Source organism: Rhipicephalus microplus, chromosome 5 (assembly GCF_043290135.1).
Source record: "Rhipicephalus microplus isolate Deutch F79 chromosome 5, USDA_Rmic, whole genome shotgun sequence".
NCBI classification, from domain to species: Eukaryota; Metazoa; Arthropoda; class Arachnida; order Ixodida; family Ixodidae; genus Rhipicephalus; species Rhipicephalus microplus.
Genome location: NC_134704.1, coordinates 145491264 through 145511278, shown reverse-complemented (window position 1 = coordinate 145511278; position 20015 = coordinate 145491264). Strand labels below are relative to the sequence as shown.

General features: G+C 48.2%; 1 protein-coding gene across 1 annotated transcript in view; it reads right to left on the bottom strand.

Annotated features, from left to right (window-relative positions):
• Nucleotides 1-6358: 6358 nt before the first annotated feature.
• LOC142817953 (calcium-activated chloride channel regulator 2-like) overlaps nt 6359-20015 on the bottom strand; it is a 31384-nt gene continuing 17727 nt past the window's right edge. Inside the window, exons 3-4 of the mRNA XM_075896020.1 lie at nt 7779-8063; nt 6359-7105 (exon numbers count right to left, since the gene is read on the bottom strand). Coding sequence (XP_075752135.1) covers nt 6705-7105; nt 7779-8063 — 686 coding nt within the window. The 3' untranslated portion in view covers nt 6359-6704. The remainder of the gene's footprint in view (nt 7106-7778; nt 8064-20015) is intronic.

Here is a 20015-nt window from a genome sequence, read left to right as displayed (position 1 = left end):
AATACATATGTTAGGGCGCGCTGTGCTGCCTTATATATTGTGGCGCCTTATGAATAAAGGGGGTTTCGTGAGTTTCAGCTGGATCTCGGCTCCTGCTCTCTCCTTCTTCGCGGCCCGCGCTGCGGGCGGCGTGTTTCCGTGTCGTATACCAAGAGGTGTATGGGGAAAATGCAGCGCCGCTTTCGGCTCAAGGAGGTCAGGTGATCTAAATGCGCTTCCTGTTTGTTGTGTTTATTTTTGTTTTTTATGCAAGATGGCGGCGCCCACAGAGTGGTTTTTGCGAGGCTGGTTGAAGCCGTACGCCGTAGAAATTTTGGGTTTTTCGCTGACATGTGTTACGCGTGGCTGTCCAGATAGTTTTACGATAGACGCAGTGGTGTTTAACCTTTATCCGGGACTGTGTAGTGCATGCCCCTTTGGGGTGCGATCATGTGTTCGACACCACGCAAGGAACTTCCCGCTCCGTACAGAAGAAGCCGTCCGTGCGCCGCAGGCATGACGGACGCCGAAATGTTCGGGATCTCTTGTTGCCAAAGGTTTTCGCGGCTGTTGGCAATGTGATCGTGGATCGTTTTACGATAAACGACATGATGTATGCGCGGATTGTGTCGCGATGGGAAAATTGGTGCACAACGTAAATCCAGGAGCGTGCGCATGCCCCTTTGGCGTAATATTCATCAGGAGATCGTGTGTTTGCCTTGACGCAAGAAACCCTAGGACTTAATTTTGCTCGCGTATGAGTGCAATGGTATTGAACTACAGTGTAAAAAAAGACGTTAGGTGACTTGTGAATATTTGTTCATTTCTCACAACTCGGCTCGACGCCATTGCAAATAAAGTTGATGCTATAGAAATGTAAAAAAAAATTATTTCAGGAACATCGTCATTGTAAACTTCTAAGGTGCTGCTGGTAAGTGTACACTATTTTGCAAAAGGCAGGGAGCACTCACCTCACAGCCTTTTATGTGAACTAATCTAATGTTAATCGGATCTATGACTTGAGTATGTTATAAAACACCCTAAATGTTCACGTGCAATGCATCTGTCACAGTGGATGAGGCATGCATAACCATGTAGTAACATGAATAGATTGCCCTTCAGGACTATAGTGTCGAAAATAAATGTAAAAGCACATTTAAGGCGTGTTTTCTTTGTTAGACACAACAATGAGATCGAAAAGGTAATCTTGTCAAACAAAAAAGTACATCTAAGGGCTTGTTTTTGTTTTTGCTAGACAGAATAATAATGAGATCTAATGAACAATCATGCTAAATGGCATGATGGTCTGCTAGGTCTCAATGAGACCTAGATGGTCTGCTAGGTCTCATTTCTCTTCCCTTGTATTTGATGCCTTATTTATGACAGTGTTGTTTCACTTTGTTGTTTCACTTTGTTATGACTATGTTCTTTCAAACGATACAACCTTTTATCCGCAACCATCTTTTTCGGTATATCGACTGTACTGTATTCTTTTGCTTGTTCTCCCCCCTACAATAATGCCCGTAAGGGCGATGTAGGTACATGTATAAATAAATAAAATAAATTATATTGTGTCTAACAAAGAAAACAAGCCCTTAAATGTACTTCCTTCCTTCATTCATAATGAGGGAGTCGTTCTGACAGTCTTGGTGCCTTCAGGTAGTATATGATGAATTATTGGTCAGCGATCAACTCATAATAAGCTCAGAAACTACGCGACGCCAAACAGACACAAAAAAGCGTTTCACACTCGCCGTCATGGCTTCTGGCCATGCTCTCACATTTAATTTACATATACCCCATTAAGTGAATGGAAAGATGGCCGCCGTGGTAGCTCAGTTGATAGAGTATCGGACGTGTTATTCGAAGGTTGCTAATTTGATCCCTGCCCACGGCAAGTTATCTTTTCGCCCAATTTTCTTTATTCACATTTACATTTACAAAACGAAAACAAAACATATTGTGAAATGAAGGATATTTAACAAGCTTAGCAACGTGGGCAAAAGAAATAAAAAAAACATGAATGCCAGGGCAACAATTGGCAGGCGTGGATTCACGATATGTGCCTGGAGAATATACCCATATTTTGTAAGGTCCTGCTATGTCGATTGTGATTCACGGTGGTTGGAACATGTTAGCTGTAAGAAATATCTGAATATGCACATCTAATACAACTAACCCCCCCCCCCCCAAACCTCCAGGAATCACACAGGTGAATGATGCACATACTAAGTGGACTCACAGTGCCGAAAGACTGACATATTTCATGGTAGTTGAGCATGGGCTCTTCTCAATCAATGCAATGTGTAATGTTCTCTAATGACATTAATATAACGATGCTAAATCCCATGCCCTCCCCATAAAGCATTTGTTTTTCCTTTAAACTTGTCTAACAGAAAAGTACTTTGTTTATTTAGATGTAATTATTACTTGCCCAACAGGACGCATTTCTTAACTAGAAACCAATGACAGAACATACATTTCTTAACGAAAAGCCTAGAGCTTCTTTGATATGTAAACTTTCTGCTATTTTTCTCCATATTATATTTGCTATTTAATTGCGTACTGCTTCTAGTTTTTCATCAGGCTAGCTCATTACACCACAAAGTAGATTGCTAATACAATATTGTTTACTAATGACTCAATACTTCTTTAAAGATGTGCTGTTAACATATAACAGCTTCTTGATGCAGGTCAAAAGATCATTGAAGTTGCTTGAGTAAGCTATTACTATCTGTTATTACAAAATAAGCACCTGTTTTAAAAGTAGGCAATCAGTTAAATAAATGCTATAGTAATTTTTAAAAAATGACAATTTCCGAACAAAATGAACCAATATGATTAACAGGTAAGATAAGCTCTCAATTGAATAAATTACGATACATTTGACATTACTTCACACTAACCAGTGCCTTAAGAGACATTTGTGTATGAAGGGTTTCTTAAAAAAGCATTTGTATCTTACACAGATAACAAGCTGCTGTTTATTGTCATGGTATGATGAACAATCAGTTTGCATTAAAAATGCTTCCGGATTTCATGCATCTATGTTACCTGTAATAAATTGGACAACATTATGTAGGGAGAGACAAGTTGGAATGAGCAATACAATAGTAGATCTGAGCTAGTTGGTTTGTCTTCCTGTTAGTACTATCATCTCGCACCACCATCTCGCATCTTTTGAAGTACCACCATCTCGCAAGTACTACCACCTCGCATGTTTTCATCATATATGCGTCCGTCTGAGTGACCATTCGTGTGTCCATCCACCCGTCCGTGCGTCAGTCCCTGCGTTCGTCTATGCATCCGCCCTTGCATCCGTCCATGCTTCCATCTGTCCGTGCAGCCATACGTGCGTCCGTCCGTGCATCTTTCTGTGTGTCCGTTCGTCCATCTAGTCAACACTCCGAATAACACCATCTCGCATCTTTTCATCACATATTCCGCATATAGAAGCATCGCCATACAGCGGAAATTCCAAGGACTGAAATAGAGGTGGCACACGCACATTTGCTTACGGCTTGCGCTTCGTGTCTACTTCCCACCTTCAAGCACCTCGAGTTCATGGTTTGTACTAGTTCACTGCGACCCAACGCTCGCTAAGCCTTTTTAAAACCAAGGAGGTTACGCCCAGCGAGTATAACCTAGCAACCCTGTCTTGTGCTCAATGTACATGCCAATGGCTGCTACTTGGAAATGAGAGACAGGAGAATTCGGCTTTTAGTGAAAGCGCACGCTGCAAATTTTTTATTGTTCAATAACGCACAGGCGAAATATCCCACCGGCAGCACCTTCCAGGTCAAAGCGTAAGACTGGTTCCGCACTAAGACTACGAAGAGGGGCGAACGAATGCGTGACGAGGGACGACGAGGGACCCAGTAATGATTTCTTGACCACAAGTCTAGCGTGCCGAGAGCCTTCGCATCCCCATTGACTGGTTGCATTTAGTTCTGAATGCATGTATAGCGTACATCTGTCATGAAGCTTGTGCACATAACTGTTTGCAATATATACTTGTTTGAGATTCATCTGTACTATTGTGACGTAACGCAGAACGGTACACGGACACGAACATGCACAAGGACACCACACAGTTGTGAGTGTCCAGATATAAACTTCCAGAGTCCGATTAGCATTTTAACGTCTATGCGTTAAAGAGCTTGTTTCGCAGAAATTCCGGCGTTGGCTTCGTTGGTCGTGAGCGAAAAAAATCATTACTGCGGGACCGAAAAATTGCGAAAGATGCCGATAAAAAAATGGTTCCAAATCTGTATGTTACACCGCAGATGTAGTCGAAAGACGATAGTCTTGCGTCTGGAGAGAGTGAACAAAACGTTTATGTGATGTTCTGCGCAAGAAAATCGGTGAACGGTATTCTACAGGCGCTGCGTTGGAGTGCGTCGAGCGTGTAGTGAAGGCGAACGAGTGCATTGAGGCACGTTAGACACAAGCGCCATCTGGCAGTTATCTTTGAAAACGAAGGCGTGCAGCCCGCACGCCTTCGTTAAGGTGATAAGGTGTACGTGATAAGGTGTAGAACGCAAAGTGACGGGCAGGTGCCACCACAATGCCGTCGTAGCAAAGCGTTGGAAACACCTTTTTGAGCAACGCGTTACACTGTCAGTGCAGCGCAATAAACGCTACGTTCCTCAGAGTTACTTGCGTGTGCCTCTTCTAGTATAAAGGCAGACATACGAAACTATGAAGTGTTGTTGTGGAACCTCAGATATGCGCAATAATTGCTTTTAATTGACAACCACACAACTATGAACGCTAAACCTTGAGCGATATTGGTGGGCGCTGCGAACAGGGTTGGCCGTTTGATGCCGTTTGAGGTATTGTTCGGGCGGACGAACACAAAAATGTGCAGAAAGAGAGATAGACCCAAACTTTTTTTTTGTCGAAGGCACCCAAGAAAGACTACCATCTTTAATAAATACGAAATTCTCTGTGAGTGGGCATTGAACATGGGTCATATTGCATGGTAAGAGGGGGTTCTATCGCACAGACATGCTTCTGCTTGTCAATACAATAAAAGTAACTTCCTCTGCTTGGAAATGCTGTGAAAGTAACTGATATGTTTTACTAACACCCGCATCCTATAAATCCTTCACCACATGAAAAATGTTACCGTAATATTGCGTGGTACCAGTGTTTATTGTCATCTGGCTTCCGAACATGGGATTATTGTAATGACTTCATAGTCTAAAGTTGCTCACCCTCTGCAAAAGGCACACATGTTAATGCACCCTTAAGGCCTCAAGGTGTTTGAAGTAAGCACTAGGAACAGAATATCGCTACTGCGTTCAACTCTTGAAGGCAAAGCTTGAAAAGCCCTGCAACACGTTTTGAGCATAGTCAGAAAATGCTGCGGATCGGTAGTAGAGGCTCCCGAGAACACGTAAGCCAAATGTTATAGTGCAGCACGTGGTCTGTAATTCACAATAAATTATCAAAGTCAGCTAAAAGCAGCTAAAATTGATTTCTCTTCCCTTGACGAATGACGGAAGATGCTCAAAAATCACATGTAGATTACCTATCCATCACCCATTGGCTAATTCGAACATGGCCGGCGCGCTTGGTTGTTACAGAGATCGCCGCGAGAGGCCGTCACATGTCCGCGCGTGCACATGCGATCGCACTGAGAAAGCCGCGTATTCGAAAAAAAAAGGAAAAAAAAAGTGCTGAAGGTCATGAGGCGCGCGTGACTTTTTTTTGTTTGCACCTTCTATTGCTCCCTGCTTAGCTTCCAGTGCTTTCGTCGGGACGAGAAAAGAGAGAATGCGATTGCAGCGTGTGACAAGTCTTGGTAACTCCACTTGTACTGAACGAATTCTTGAAATTTTTGCGGCGTTGAAGTTAGAGGCAATATGCTTTTCCAGTGAATTAATTACTCAAAAAAGTATATCAGGGCCCCATTAAAAATCCACCAGTTTTTTTTTTGTAGATCTTTAAATGCGCATTCGCTTAGGTTGCAAAGCTCTGTCCACCAGCTTCCGTTCCACCGTGCAGGAAAATTAAAAAGTTGCACATCTACCTGAATGAACAAATTTCTGTGCCCACGCCTGGTCCCTAGCCTGGGGGGGGGGGGCTCTGACCTCGCACTTTGCTCTTTCACTGAAATTCAGATGGAGCTGGGCGTTTCACGAACAAATAATAAAGGTAGGTGTTCTTCAAGGCCTTCAACATGTGCCCCTTTGGTCCACCTCTATATATATATATATATATATATATATATATATATATATATATAGAAGCTTCCTTATAATACCGTTTAGCATTTCTCAGCTCCGGTGGATTTCAGTGCCGAATTAAAAAAAAAACTCATGCATATAATTATGCATATAGAATCCGCTTTCTCATACAAGACGACCAAAAGCGCACAGCTTATATTTCTTATTTTTTCATGGTTTACTTCTGGTACATTCACACCTGCACTAATCTGACGCAATAGTATCTGAACGCTGTTTCACAGTGGAGCTACAAGTATATTACCCGACATATACGGCTGGTCGTAATGCTGACAATAGTAATATAAAAATAATACAAAAATAAGTAAACTGAAAAATGTGTGAACCTATGTCAATAGGTGTCAGGGTCAAATGAAGGTTGACCACCCCGCCATTGGCCGACCAGAGGACCGTAAACGCTGTCGGTTTCCGCGCTCGATCTGAATAGCACGATCAGCACAGCCACAATCACGATCACCACTGCGATACCAGTTATCAGGAACCACACCCACAAGTGCGACGGTCCACGTGTGGCTGCTTCTGTTGTGTTTGATGGCGTTGTTGCCTCCGTCGTTGTAGCCACCGTGGTGTTAGTGGCACTGTGGTCATTACAGGAGGAGTCAAGTAAAGCACGCGTATCACGGTAAACCTGTACGAGTTGAGCCCGTCGCTGTTGACTACGCGAGCCGCCAGGAATATCATCCACCATAAGGCCCCGCTGGGTACACGTTCTGCCCACTCGCTTGAGAACACCAAGGTGACTTCGTGTTTGCTGCCCGCAGGGAGAGGGTCGAGATTACCTTCGACAACGTCTGCTTCTGTCATTCGTTTCTGCTTCTCGAACTCCTTCTTTAGCTTGGCCGCGTCGTTGCTGGCTCGAATATCCACGGCTGAAGCTGAAAGAATAATAATTAAACAATTAATTATTCATATGTGAGGTTTAACGTCTCAAAACCACCTTATGGTTATGAGAGGCGCCGTAGTGGAGGGCTCCGAAAATTTCGACCACCTGGGGTTCTTTAAGTTTCACCCAAATCTGAGCACATGGGCCTATAACATTTCCGCCTTCATCGAAAATGCAGCCGCCGCTGCCGGGATTAGATCCCGCGACCTGCTGGTCAGCAGCCGAGTACCTTAGCCACTAGACCACCATGGGGTACTTTCTTACCAGATAGCTTGATTGAGAGAAGGTCAGTAGAACATTGAGGGGGCCCTGCAACACTTCTTGAGCATGGTCAGACAACGTTGTAGATCAGTAGCCGAGGCTCCCAAGAACACGTGATGCAAAGATTATAGCGCAGCACGTCACCTGATATTCAGTCGATTTTGTCAAGAGCGATTCGCCTTCTGACTGCTGAGCTGTCAGCGCGCTCGCGGGTACGAGTAGCTGTAACTATGAAAGTCATTTATGTAGTCTAGATAGTTTCGTGGCATGTTGTGCGCGAAGCGTCCTGCAGCGATAGTGAGGCTTTGTCGTTATAACTCTGACAAGTATTGCAGGGCCCCTCTCAACTAAGTTTGAGGAGGTTCGTAGGGAGCAGCATATTACAAACTACTGTACATGCTTACCAGTTCCAAATGTCATGTGAGCTCCAGGCCACGTCCACGAGAACTTGACCTCCACCGTGTCGTTCGCTCCCGGGCGTTTTTCGACCGCTTTAAAATTCCAGATGTTACCTGGGGGCACATCACTCTGCACGATATTTTCAGTCACCTCGAAGGAGCCGACGTACACCACCCTCTGAAAGGCGCCGGTGGGCTTGCCTGCCTGGTTTGGCATTTCGTCGGGCAAGTCGACGGACTTGAAGCGGCTGACCGGCCTCGTGGTCTTAGACTTGTTTGCATTCGATTTATCTGGGAATGCGTTATGATTTCTATTAGTTTGAAGTCCGTCGTATGAATGCCATCAATATAGGACACATGTGCTCATACGGCTGCATTTGTAAGCGCCATATGCAGAAACAACCTTGCATTTAAATTTTGTTGGAGGTTCTAGAATTCCCCTGCAGATCGGCATAAATTATGGGATAGTGCAAAGGAGGGCTGAGCTTTTCGGCGTGTATTCATTCTAAAATACAAGGCGTGCAAACACGTGCAAGTTTTCCCTTCCTAAATCGTGGGAGCGAAAATTAAGTACCAGTTTTACCTCACAGTATGGTACATAGCAGTGCGAACTTGGAAAACACAGATGAGAGAAGCGTCCAGTTTGGCACACATGCGTATTTCCACATGATAGCGGTCTTTCCTACATGACACCTGTAGCGCAGTCCACATAAAGTCGGGTGTGCTTTCTAGCATCCGGGGTTTTTCGTTAACGCCTCTCCCCCGCGGACACAGCCAAGCCAACTTAGCACGATAGTTATTGAAGGCATTTCAAATTATAAAGAGAGGCACGAGTTGCAAGAGTGATACGTCTGTTTCACTTCACTAAAATGAGCTGCAGCTTCTTGATACGCGAGTATGATGAGTGCTTACCGATTTGGATGCACGCATGCGCAGAGAGTTGTAATCTGGTGGCCTGATATTTCGAATAAATAGTTGAAGTTTAGCGCCCCACCTTTCTGTTCCCTCCTCTATTTTCTCTGATTTGTGTTTTTCAATTTTGCACCCATTGACGTTGCATCAAGTTTTAACTCACAGGTTACACGCCTTTTAAATAGAAGTTTTTCTCATTGAAGACGACGAAAGTGCTTAACAGCGCAAACGACAGGAGGAGATAGAAGAGACGAGTATGGGCTCTGGTCTCGTCTTTTCTATCCCCTCCTGTCGTTTTCTCTGTGAAGCAATTTCTTCGTCTACCATGCAGCAACAACCAGCCCAATCAAGCACTTTGTTAGAAGTTTTCCTTGCGAGACAGAAACCACTGTTGCGAAGCGTTTGAAAAAAAATGAACGTCATATCCACAAAATGCATGATGTTAAAGGAGCTTTCTCGGAGGGGCACGGGCGTTTCTTGGCGAGACGATTTCTGTAGGAAGACTTATTAACGAGCTGGCGCATGATGTGTACGAAGGCAGCTTTGTCAGGCACGTTCCGTGGCAGCTACTGCGCACTGCTGGCCACATTGATCGGCATGTTAACCACCTGCTCTTTATGCCATACTAGTCATACTGGCCGCTGTCATGAGTCAAATTCCTGAGACGCTTCCTGGATTTCGTGCCGACCGGTTGTGCGCCCGCGCGCTCCGCGCGCTCGCGACCTTCGGCGTCATCGTGGCTCTGGCCGACTGGGCTGGCCCTACGTCACCTCCTGTCGCCGGCGGTCTTCGGTGACAGCGCAGCTCTGACCTACTGAACCTGCTCTACGCCATCTACAGACGCCGACAACATCTCTCGCAAGTGTACCCCGTCCTCGGACTCCAGTGACTGTTCTTCCATCTTTCCTGTCTCTCCTATCCCCTCAGTTTGTTGTTGCTTCTTCTTCCTCTTTCCTATACCTTTACTTCTACCCTTTTATCCCTCCTTACCCCCATCCCTTTGTTAGCTCTGTGGCGGTGTCGCTCACTGAAGCAGACAATAACGGGGCTCACTTTTCTCTTCCTTTCTCTCTTAAGAACCACTCCGAGTCAAATTCCTAACGCTCATAAATGCCCAAACCTGGAGCTATCAGGCGTTCTTCAACGAGGTTGAGAACAGGCAGGTGAGGCGGCTCAGGAGGATATTGGTACCCGCTCGTAACACTCAACGCAGTAACTTGCCACGTGCTGCCGTTCCTACGCAGCGACGTGAACGATGTGGACGTAGTCGTGAAGAGGTGAGCGCGCGGGCCATCTTAATGTGCCACCTTCGGAGGTGGCGCGCAATCTAGTGAGCATTGTTGGTGTCACTGTAGAGGTGACTGAAACGGTGACCTTGAGCAGCGACGGGAGCATGGCCTCCGAGATGGCAGGCGTGCGGCGTGTTACTTTTCAGTCGTTCCGATAGCCGCGCTTTTCAGCAAAATGAACGAGTAGTGCCTCACACGCCCGGCTACCGCGAGAGGGCGTAGATTCTGGCGGCGGCGGACACCGCGGCCGACAGCAGAGCGCAGGAAACACAGCGTGCGCTTGTTTTCTTTTTTTTTCGCGTACGAGGCAGAGTTACTGCCAGAATCTTCTGGCCGAGTTAAAGGAGAGTATTTTTCGGCGGACACCATGGCAGACAGCAGAGCACATAGAATTCCAGCGTGCAATTTTGTTTTTTTTTTGCGTGGAACGAGGATCCCCACCAGAATCTTCTGGCCAAACTGAAACAAACTATTTTTCGGTGATGCATTTATTTTGCTCCCATTTACGAAGAAAAGCATGACAACTGCAGCATTGTCCTGATAGGTCATTGTAAGGAGGTGTCAATTCGTCTGTGGCAGTAATACTTCTTTTTTTTTCATTGCGTTTCGTTCTGGCTCGGTGCTATACACCTCGATTTGACAAATTCAGAGGCATTCTAGCATTCCTCCTTTCCAGAGACTTGTATAAAGCAAAACTGGGCTAATTATCGCTGTCGATTCGTATTGCTCTCCTATCCTCTCTCATAATTTTACTGATATATCGCGTACGTATATTTATAAGATGGTCAACCGAAGGGCAGTTACGCTCCAGGTAACTGAGTGCCCTGGTCATGTCATTGAAGTAAGGTACGTGTGAAGTAATTCCGCCATAATATTGTATAAGGCTTCGATACAATAGTGGCAAGGCTTCGATTCACCGGTTGCACGCAAATGAATGGGTCAGTTTCTTGTTCATTTCGCGGAACTACCCCTGATTTACATTGTAACGCTGTTGAGAAAATTATAACAGTTGCGCTGACGTAATCACAGCAGCGACACGTAGCGCGACGTGGTTTTATTGCTTTTAGGGACGAAGTTCCTGATAGCGTCACTTCGTCGGTTGTTCTTCTATCCGGCGTACCAGCATATCCACAGAATGAATGGTATTGTAACGGGGTTGTGACAACGACGAAGGGAGCAGACAGTAGGTCGAAGATTAAACTGTTTTCTCAGCTGAACTTGTGACCACGAAAAAGGAAATCGAGATTACAGCAAGACACTAACACTGGTATCGGTGAACTGAGCGTCGGTAGTCGATCAACTGAGAAGCGGCGAAGCGTGTCGGCATTTATACACTCATCATAGAATATTCTATCGTTATCACTAGCCGCAAAGTAGATACCGGAATAATCTGAAATTCTCACGAAGTGGGCGTAATCTCAACGAGATGATGTACGACAGCCCTGAAGCTTCTCGAACACTATAGGCGTGGTTTGCGCTGAGAATTACATACAGCGTAATGGGGTGATAGGAGAACTTGAGAAAGGAGCGTGGCTTTGCCTCCCTCTCGAAAAGGCATCATCCCGATGCTTTAACGGAAGAATGAAGTGCAAAAATAATCTAAGAAAGTACAAATAATAAAGTACAATACAGCAATAATAGCAACAACAAATTACCCTCTTTCACTCCATTAACGTTCATGAAATGGCTTGAGGCGCGTGACATGGACGACTTCAGGTCGTGAACGGCACCGTTGAGAGTTCGTAAGGCCGTCGGAGGCAACCTCGTAGTCGACTGACTGAGACGTCGTACTACCCTGCATGGTCCGAAGTACAGTCGCAGTTGTTTTTCACTGAGTCCATGTCGGCGTATCGGCGTCCATACCCAAACATGTTCACCGGGCTGGTATTCCACGAAGCGTCGCCGAAGATTGTAGCAGTGGTGATGAGGGGGGCACTGTGAGCGCTCAATGGTGACGGACGCAATCCACATCGGCTCCGTGGACTTTCTTCTTTTTCTGCGGATCACCGCTTATACACCTTTTAATTCTGGGTTTCTGGCCCCCAACAAGCCCCACGCTTGACTTAGACACCACTCCTGTCCAGGGGCGCCGAGCTTTGGCCCTTTGAGACAATTTTCATTCCGGCGTCTATGCCGCCTTGCTAGGGGAGCCCCTTGTGGCGGCTCTCTGCCCAGTGATGGCGGCTGCCAACGTGGTTACGGACTTTGACCCTGTCTTAACGCAAGTAGTGTCCACGGACACTTCTTCCCCTGGACAAGTTATGCCGTCAGAATACGAATATATCGAGGACATGGTGTGAATATGGAAACGCAAGCAAGCACAATTCAAGTCTGGGTCCCAGCAACAGCGAGACGCCGCAGCTGGCCGTCATTCCCCAGCTGTGCGAAGAAAGCCAGTGCCCTGACCCACTGGTGGTGCGTCTACCTCTCCTCCCTCATTGCTGCCGCTGAAGCAACGCAAGTGGCGTCCACGTTAGACATCTCGTCTCTCTCTCGAGATGACTACATCGTGGTTATAACACCACGCGTTTCCCATCGAGATGCGCACATGTGTCACGGCTCATCGCGCTGGCGACGTAATCCGGAGCTACCTGGGTTACCGGACCACCACACTAGCGCAAGTGTGGCCGATCTGGGGGCAAAACATCGTGGTGGGCAGCACTATCGTGCTGGCTATGCAGAGACACTCCTCGGTGACTTCCAGCTGCCAGTGGGTCATCGACAGCTGCCTGTCCGAGGCCACGACAAGGCGTTAGGGGATACGTGCAGGGTTGTCATCACCATCGACCCTGCTAACACCACAGAAAGATGAAATCGGAACTGTATTGGCCTCGGGGAATCATTCTCGAGGTCCGAAAACTTGGAGACTCCGCGGTGGCGGTGGTATTTTGGGGGCACGAAGTTGCCCCACTTCCTCTTCTACCACTGCGTGGCCACGTTTATCCGCCCTTACAAGAAAACTGTTCCGGCCTGCACTAGGTGTGGCACTATCGGCCATCGGCCGCCAGAGTGCCCTCACCCCACTTCGACACAGTGTAACAAGTGTGGATCCCCTTCGCCCGAAGGCCTCACTGAACATGACTGCCACCCCAAGTGCCTTCTCTGCCACGGCGCCAGCGAAACTGAGACCTGTGGCTGTGCTGCAAAATACAGGAAACCCAAGCCGCCCTCAACATCGTATCGAGGGCCCACCTCATCTTCGACACAACAGAACGAAGGCACCCGCCTGAAGCAGACTGCTCCTTCAGAACCGGCCAACACTCAAGCATTCCTACCGCTCTTCGAAGCGGCGGCGGCACCTCAGGTGAGCAGTTGGGCAGAAGTGTCTACTTCTAAGCCTCTTTGTCCCTCCGCTGTCAATCCTCCTATGCCGGCAACCTAGAAGCCTAGCCCTCATGCTACGCGCACTCCGAATAACCCTCCGGTTCCAGTAGCCAACGCACCTACTCTGGGAGGTCTTGTAGCTACTGCAGCACCTCAGCATCCCTTGCCGACTCACCCAATTCATCCCAGGGAGGAGGAGGATACTTTATTAAAAGAGATTTCATGGATTTCGAGCTGGCCGCTTGTCTGCGGCGACCTCTTGTGCCCATGCAATGACGGCTTTCTGCAGTTTTTCGTCGGGGGACTGTACTAAGGTTCCCCATGCTGTTTCGGAGGGAGCTGGCAGAAGCTCTCTGAGTGGGGGAAGGCCCTCGCATTCCCAGAGGATGTGACTTTGGTTTGCTATAGCATTTTTGTCGCAATTTAGCATGTTGAGTCAACCTCTCTACCTGTGAATATCGCTAAGCGGTGAGGAGTGGTTAGGCTGTTCGTTTGAATTCGGCGGAGGATAGTAGCCTGCGCCCTCATGAGGTTGCTGTGTGGTATGGGATATAATCTCCTGTCATCTTTATACATATTCGTAAGCTCGTTATAGGGGGTCACCACCTCTCTTATCGGGGAGCCTGGTTCCAATGAAAGCGCGGCCCGGTTTGCTAACCCTCGGGCCAGTTTATGCGCTTCCTCGTACTGGCGTTTTTTGAGTGAGCGGGGACCCAGACCAGATTGATTTTGGTTCTATCATTCTGAGTGAAGTTTCCCAGGACCTTGGCTGTATCTAGTCCTACACTTCCCCTTACAAAGCTGAGAATATTGCTCTTAGAGTCGCTAAGGGCAGTGTGGGTGGTTGGATGCATAATGGCCAGCGCTATGGCCATTTCTTTGGCCTCTTTGAATGATGCGGCTCTAGTGGAAGCCACATTTACGATTTTAAGTTCTCCGTCCACGGCACTCAGGTTGTATGTGTTGTGTCCCTGGTTGGCGGCATCGACGAAGACCGCGGTTTAGTCTTGCTTGTGCTTTTCACTTAGCCTATCTGCTCTGGCTTCTCTCCTGGTGTCGTGTCTGCCCGCCAGGGTGTTTTTGGGTATTGGTTTGATCTGTAGGTAATGTCTGATTGCGGGAGGTAGTGATGTTCTGGCTCCCGTGGTGTGTATGGGCTGAATGTTCAGTTTAAGCAGGATACATAGTCCCGTCATCGTGTCTGAAAGCCGTGTTATTTGTTCTGTTTTGTGTGTTTTGTGTCCCAGCTAGGAAGAACGCGTCACTCGCAAGGGGGCTCACCTTATGCGCGTCGAAGCGTCGATCAGTCACCTCATTGATAACTTCTCTGTCGAACGCATGGTAGTAGAGGTCGCCAAAGCCAATAAAGCACGCGCAATTACTCAGTTTCAACCCAAAAAATCGCGTTCGCACTCCTCTTCGATTTGCAGTACGGGTTCAGCTCCGCGACGTCGTCATAAGGTGGATATCACCATTTCGCCGTCAGAATATTCGGCCTCCATACCCCTCCCTGCCTCTGAAGGCGCTGAGAAAGATAAGGAGGGTGAAATATAAAACCTAGGATATTCATGATGGCTACCAACCGTACATTTCTTTCAAGTTTGTCATCAAAATTTGAGTTCATACAGTGGAACTTCAGAAGGTTTGAGAACAGGCACCACAGCATGCCTTATTTTGCATAACAAGTATACAGTGATACAGGTCGACCTCGCTCTGGATCTCCCAAATAACTATTGCATGATTTCAGATATGTCTCAACGGAAAGCTTAACCATTATTCACATAATAAACGTGTATTGCTCGGTCACCTTGCGGGGGCCTCCTTTACGAATCTGTTTCATAAGACGCTGCGCACGGCACACCGTCAACCCCTGGTGATTGTCGGGGACTTCAATGCCACCAGCCCTCACTGGGGTTACCACTATGAGAAGGCTCGGGGAAGAGAACTCAAAGAGCTCATTTCCTCGCTTAGCCTCACGCTGCTTATCGATCTAGCACAGCCCACGCGTTCTGGCGATTCGGTCACACGCGACACATGCCCCGAGCTCTCTGACTCGTAACATTCGCGATGCTACATGGGACAATTTGGGCGAGACTTTGGGAAGTGACCACTTTTTGCTTCGCATTTTCTTCACACCGTGGCAAAAATGCACGACGATAGTTATAGCGCGAGAACAAAACGACGACACAGAGACAAGAAGGACACGAAAGACACTAGCTTCTTGTCTCTGTGTCGTCGTTTTGTTCTCGCGCTATAACTATCGTCATGCCATACCAACTAGCCCAAGCTAGTTGGTATGGCATGACGACAACATCATAGAACCGACCATTATGCGCTGTAATGATAAAGCCATGTTCGCACTCAATCTTAGAGGAGCGTTTGATAACGTCAAACAAAGTAGTATTCTTTCTAGCCTCTCTACCACAAACTGTGGCCAGAGGACATTCAATAACATTAGAGCCTTTTTATCTCATCGCGCCGCTTTCATCCGCCTCGATTCTATCGAACATGGCCTTTAGCTATTAGGCACCCAAGGTGCTGTCCGGTCACCCCTACTCTTTAACCTGGCCATGAAAGACCACCCCTCCTTTCTGAGCGAGGTCGCGGGAAGACACTTCGCATCATATGCCGATGACATTACAATTCAGACCAACACGGGCTTCCCAGCACAAATCGAAGAGCGCCTACAAAAGGCTACCCTTCTGGTGAGCTCATACGCTGATTCGTGTGGCCTAGAATGCTATCCAGCTAAATCTGCTATTCTCTAGGCATCCGACCTACCTCCACCCCATGTTTTGCTTCCGTCTGGCCCCGTACAATTAGTCGAAAAAATTTGAGTTCTTGGTCTCCACATCACTTCATCTTTGGATCCCAAGGACACAATAACAAACCTCCGACGCACCAGCGAACAGGTGAGCCGTATGATATGGCGAGTATCTACCAAGCACGACGGCCTCCGTGGGACACAGTCCATGCGGTTGACCCATGTCTTTGTGACAAGTCCCGTCTTGTACACCTCACCTTACCTTCGCCTGCGTGGTCACCACGAGCAACAGCTGGACGACCTCCTTCGTTCAATATACAAACGTGCACTCAACCTTACCATTGCCACCTCCTACAGCCGATTCGCGGCACTGGGGGTACATAACTCCTATGCAGAGCTGCTGGAAGCATCGTGCTAGTCAAATTATACGTCTGTTGCAGACGCCCTCAGAGCGACGTCTGATACACAGGCTCGGCATCAAAGCGATCTCCGATCAAGACACTCCGACGCCCATACCGGAGCTTTAGCGGCAAAAAGTACGGGTGGAACCACTACCCCGCAACATGAACCCCGAGCTACATCCCGGCCATAGGCTAGCATGTTCCGCGGCCCTTCAGGCGCGACGCACTGACCACCCTGGCGTTTTCTAAGTAGACGTCCCGTTCTTGTCCCCCCCCCCCACTCAGGTCACATCAAGGCCACCGTGTGATCACAGAGGGAAAACAGGTAGATGGCCCCCCTCCTTTAGAGCCAACACTGTGACGCAAGCTGAGGAGGTTGCCATTGCTTCGGCCGCCTTGCATCACACCTCACGAATCATCCTGATGGGCTCGCACTCAGCCTGTTCCCAATACCTTCAGGGTTCCATCGCCCCACTAGCAGCTCACTACTTCGGACAGCCTCTTGGCGCTTCAACCCTCACCCCATTCGTATAGTATGGACCCCAGGTCACTCGGGCCTGCCCGGCAATGAGGTAGCGAACGCCACTGCCCACGCTTCTCTCATCCAGCCGTTGCCCCTTCATGTCCCGAGTCGGAATCTGGCAATACAAATCGGACGCGCTTTCGCGAAATTCTTGCCTATTAGCGGGCTTCGCGCTGTCTGTACCCGGACCCCGCAAGTGGTCTGTAGAAAGCGGACGAGCGAATTCTATGCCGCCTCTAGACGAATACCCATCCCAGTCCGGCGGTCGCCAGACATTTTTTTTTGCCGGAAACCAGTGGCACCTGCTCGACCTGCCAGGTCCTGGCCGACACCTACCACGTCGTCGCTTCTTGCCCTACTAACCCCTTTCCTTTTTCACCCCGTTTCCCCATCCCAACTAGAGAAGCTTGGGAGGAGTACCTGCCCGGCTGCTCGACCTTGGCTGCTCAACACTCTTTGGTGAGGCGCACTCGAGCAGCGGCAACTGCTTTGGCATCCCGGAATAGGGTAGTGCCACTCAATCAGGCAATATGCAGGAACTCTCTCGTACATTTTCTGTAATAAAATGTTTCTACAACCACAGCAGTGGTGGTAAGTCATCTGCTGATTCATGATGTGCAGGCGGTTGAGGTGACGAGGTTTTTCAGCATGCTGAATATAGAGGGTGGCGTCGAGTTTTTCTTCGTCACGACGTTAGGCAGCATTGTGTCGAGCGTCGTTGCCAGGTTCCTTCCGCACACCAACTTGTACGGTTACATATGCATCGTCTCCTGCACGGCCGTGTTGTATGCGAAAGTCACGTACAGAAGGATGGCATTGCACGTCTTGTTTTCGACGTCGACGTACATGGCCAGCATGCCGGTGATTGTCTTGTTTACCAACACGGTGAGATTTCTTGTCTGTGGGTGGTAGGCGGTGGTGTGGCGGGGCTTGTCTGGCTATATCGCTTGAGTCAAATCAGCAGTAAAGGCTGTACCTCTATCAGTGATGACAACCTCTGGGGTGCCAAGACGAAGGATGGTGTTCTCAATGAAGAGCATGGCTACCTCTACGGCACTACCTTCGGTTAGCGTATTTGTTTCGGCGTAGCGGGTGAGGTAAATAGTAGCTACAACGATCCGTTTGTTTCCTGAATACGGTGCCAGAAACGACCCCAGTAGGTTCATCCCAATTTGTTGGAATGGTCGGCAAGGTGGTTCGATCGGCTGAAGAAGGCCTGCCGGCCTTATCAGCGGTGTTTTGTGTCGTTGACAGTCTCGCCATGTTCTCACGTAACGAGCGACGTCGGTGGTAAGGCGCCGCCAGTAGTATCTTTCTTGTATCCTCGCGAGCCTGCGGGAGACACCAAGGTGTCTTGCGTTGGATGATCGTGCAGAGCCTGGAGGAGTTCTGGTCACAGAGCTTAAGATACCACAAGACGGTACTTGGCTCGAAGCGGCGATAAGCTCTTCTTTTTGAAGAATGCCGTTTCGCAGCGAAAACGACGTAAGTTCCCGTTTCAATACCTTGGGAACAATGGAGGTCTTACCCACGAGGTATTCGATTAGGCTCCTAAGTTCCGGGTCAGCCCACTGGAGTTCAGCGAAGTCGTCGGTAGTTATCGTTCCCAAGAAGCAGTCGTCATTCTCTGGGCGGTGGTGGGTCGACGGGGCTTGTGACAGGCAGTCGGCGTCGGCGTGTTTTCTGCCGGACTTTTAAATGACGGTAATGTCGTATTCCGGTATGTGTATCTTGCCAGTACTTAGCTACGGCACAGAAACCTGGAAGAGGGTTCAGCTTAAGTTGAGGACGACGCAGCGAGCAATGGAAAGGAAAATGGTAGGTGTAACCTTAAGGGACAAGAAGAGAGCAGAGTGGATTAGGGAACAAACTGGGGTTAAGGATATCATAGCTGAAATCAAGAAGAGGAAGTGGACTTGGGCCGGGCATGAAGCGCGTAGACAGGATAACCGCTGGTCATTAAGGGTAACTGACTGGATTCCCAGAGAAGGCAAGCGGGTTAAGGGGAGACAAAAGGTTAGGCGGGCAGATGAGATTAAGAAGTTTGCGGATATAAATTGGCAGCAGCAAAGACAGGACCGGGTTAACTGTCAGAACATGGGAGAGGCCTTTGTCCTGCAGTGGACGTAGTCAAGCTGATGATGAATGTCGTATTCCTGAAGTCTCAGGCGCCATAGGGAAAGGCGACCTGAAGGTTCCTTCAAGTTAGATTGCCAAGACAAGGTGTGGTGGTCGCTCACAACTTCGAAAGGCCTGCAGTAGAAGTAAGGACTAAACTTTGACGTCACCCATATGACGGCAAGGCACTGTCGTCGGAATTGACCTTCTTCGGGCCCTTCCCAACTTCATCAGATGGCACGAGATGGATCGTCACCGCGGTTGATCACTTGATCCGGTACGCTGAGACGGCCTCGATCACTTCAGGAACTGCTTCGGACGTAGCAACTTTCTTCTTGAATGCTATTTATCTATGTCACGGAGCCCCTCGTGTTCTTTTGAGCGACCGGGGCAAGGCATTTCTTGCAAGCACGGTCAGTGAAGTTCTTCAAGCATCAAAAACAGTTCATAAAACAACATCTAGCTGTCACCCACAAACCAATGGCTTAACGGAAAGATTTCATCGCACGCTGTGTGACATGCTGTCCATGTATATCCGACCGGACCATCGCAATTGGGATGCCATACTTCCCTCTTTCACGTATGCATATAATACGTCAGTTCAGCGAACCACAGGCTATTCTCCATTTTTCCTAGTATACGGACGCCAACCGACATCACCACTCGACGTTTCATTCTTTTCTGGCTGCGTCAAATCTTCACCATTCGTTTGAGACCAGTTTCTATCCCGTGTTGCTCAATGCCGTCGTCTTGCCCGTGTAAACACTGAAGCTAGCCAAGAAGATCGCAAACATCGTTACGATGCCACTCACCGCGTCGTTCTCTACCGCCCTGGCGACGATGTACTTCTATGGACGCCTGCGCGAACGCCTGGCTTATGCGAGAAGCTTGAGTCACGCTATCTTGGCCCCT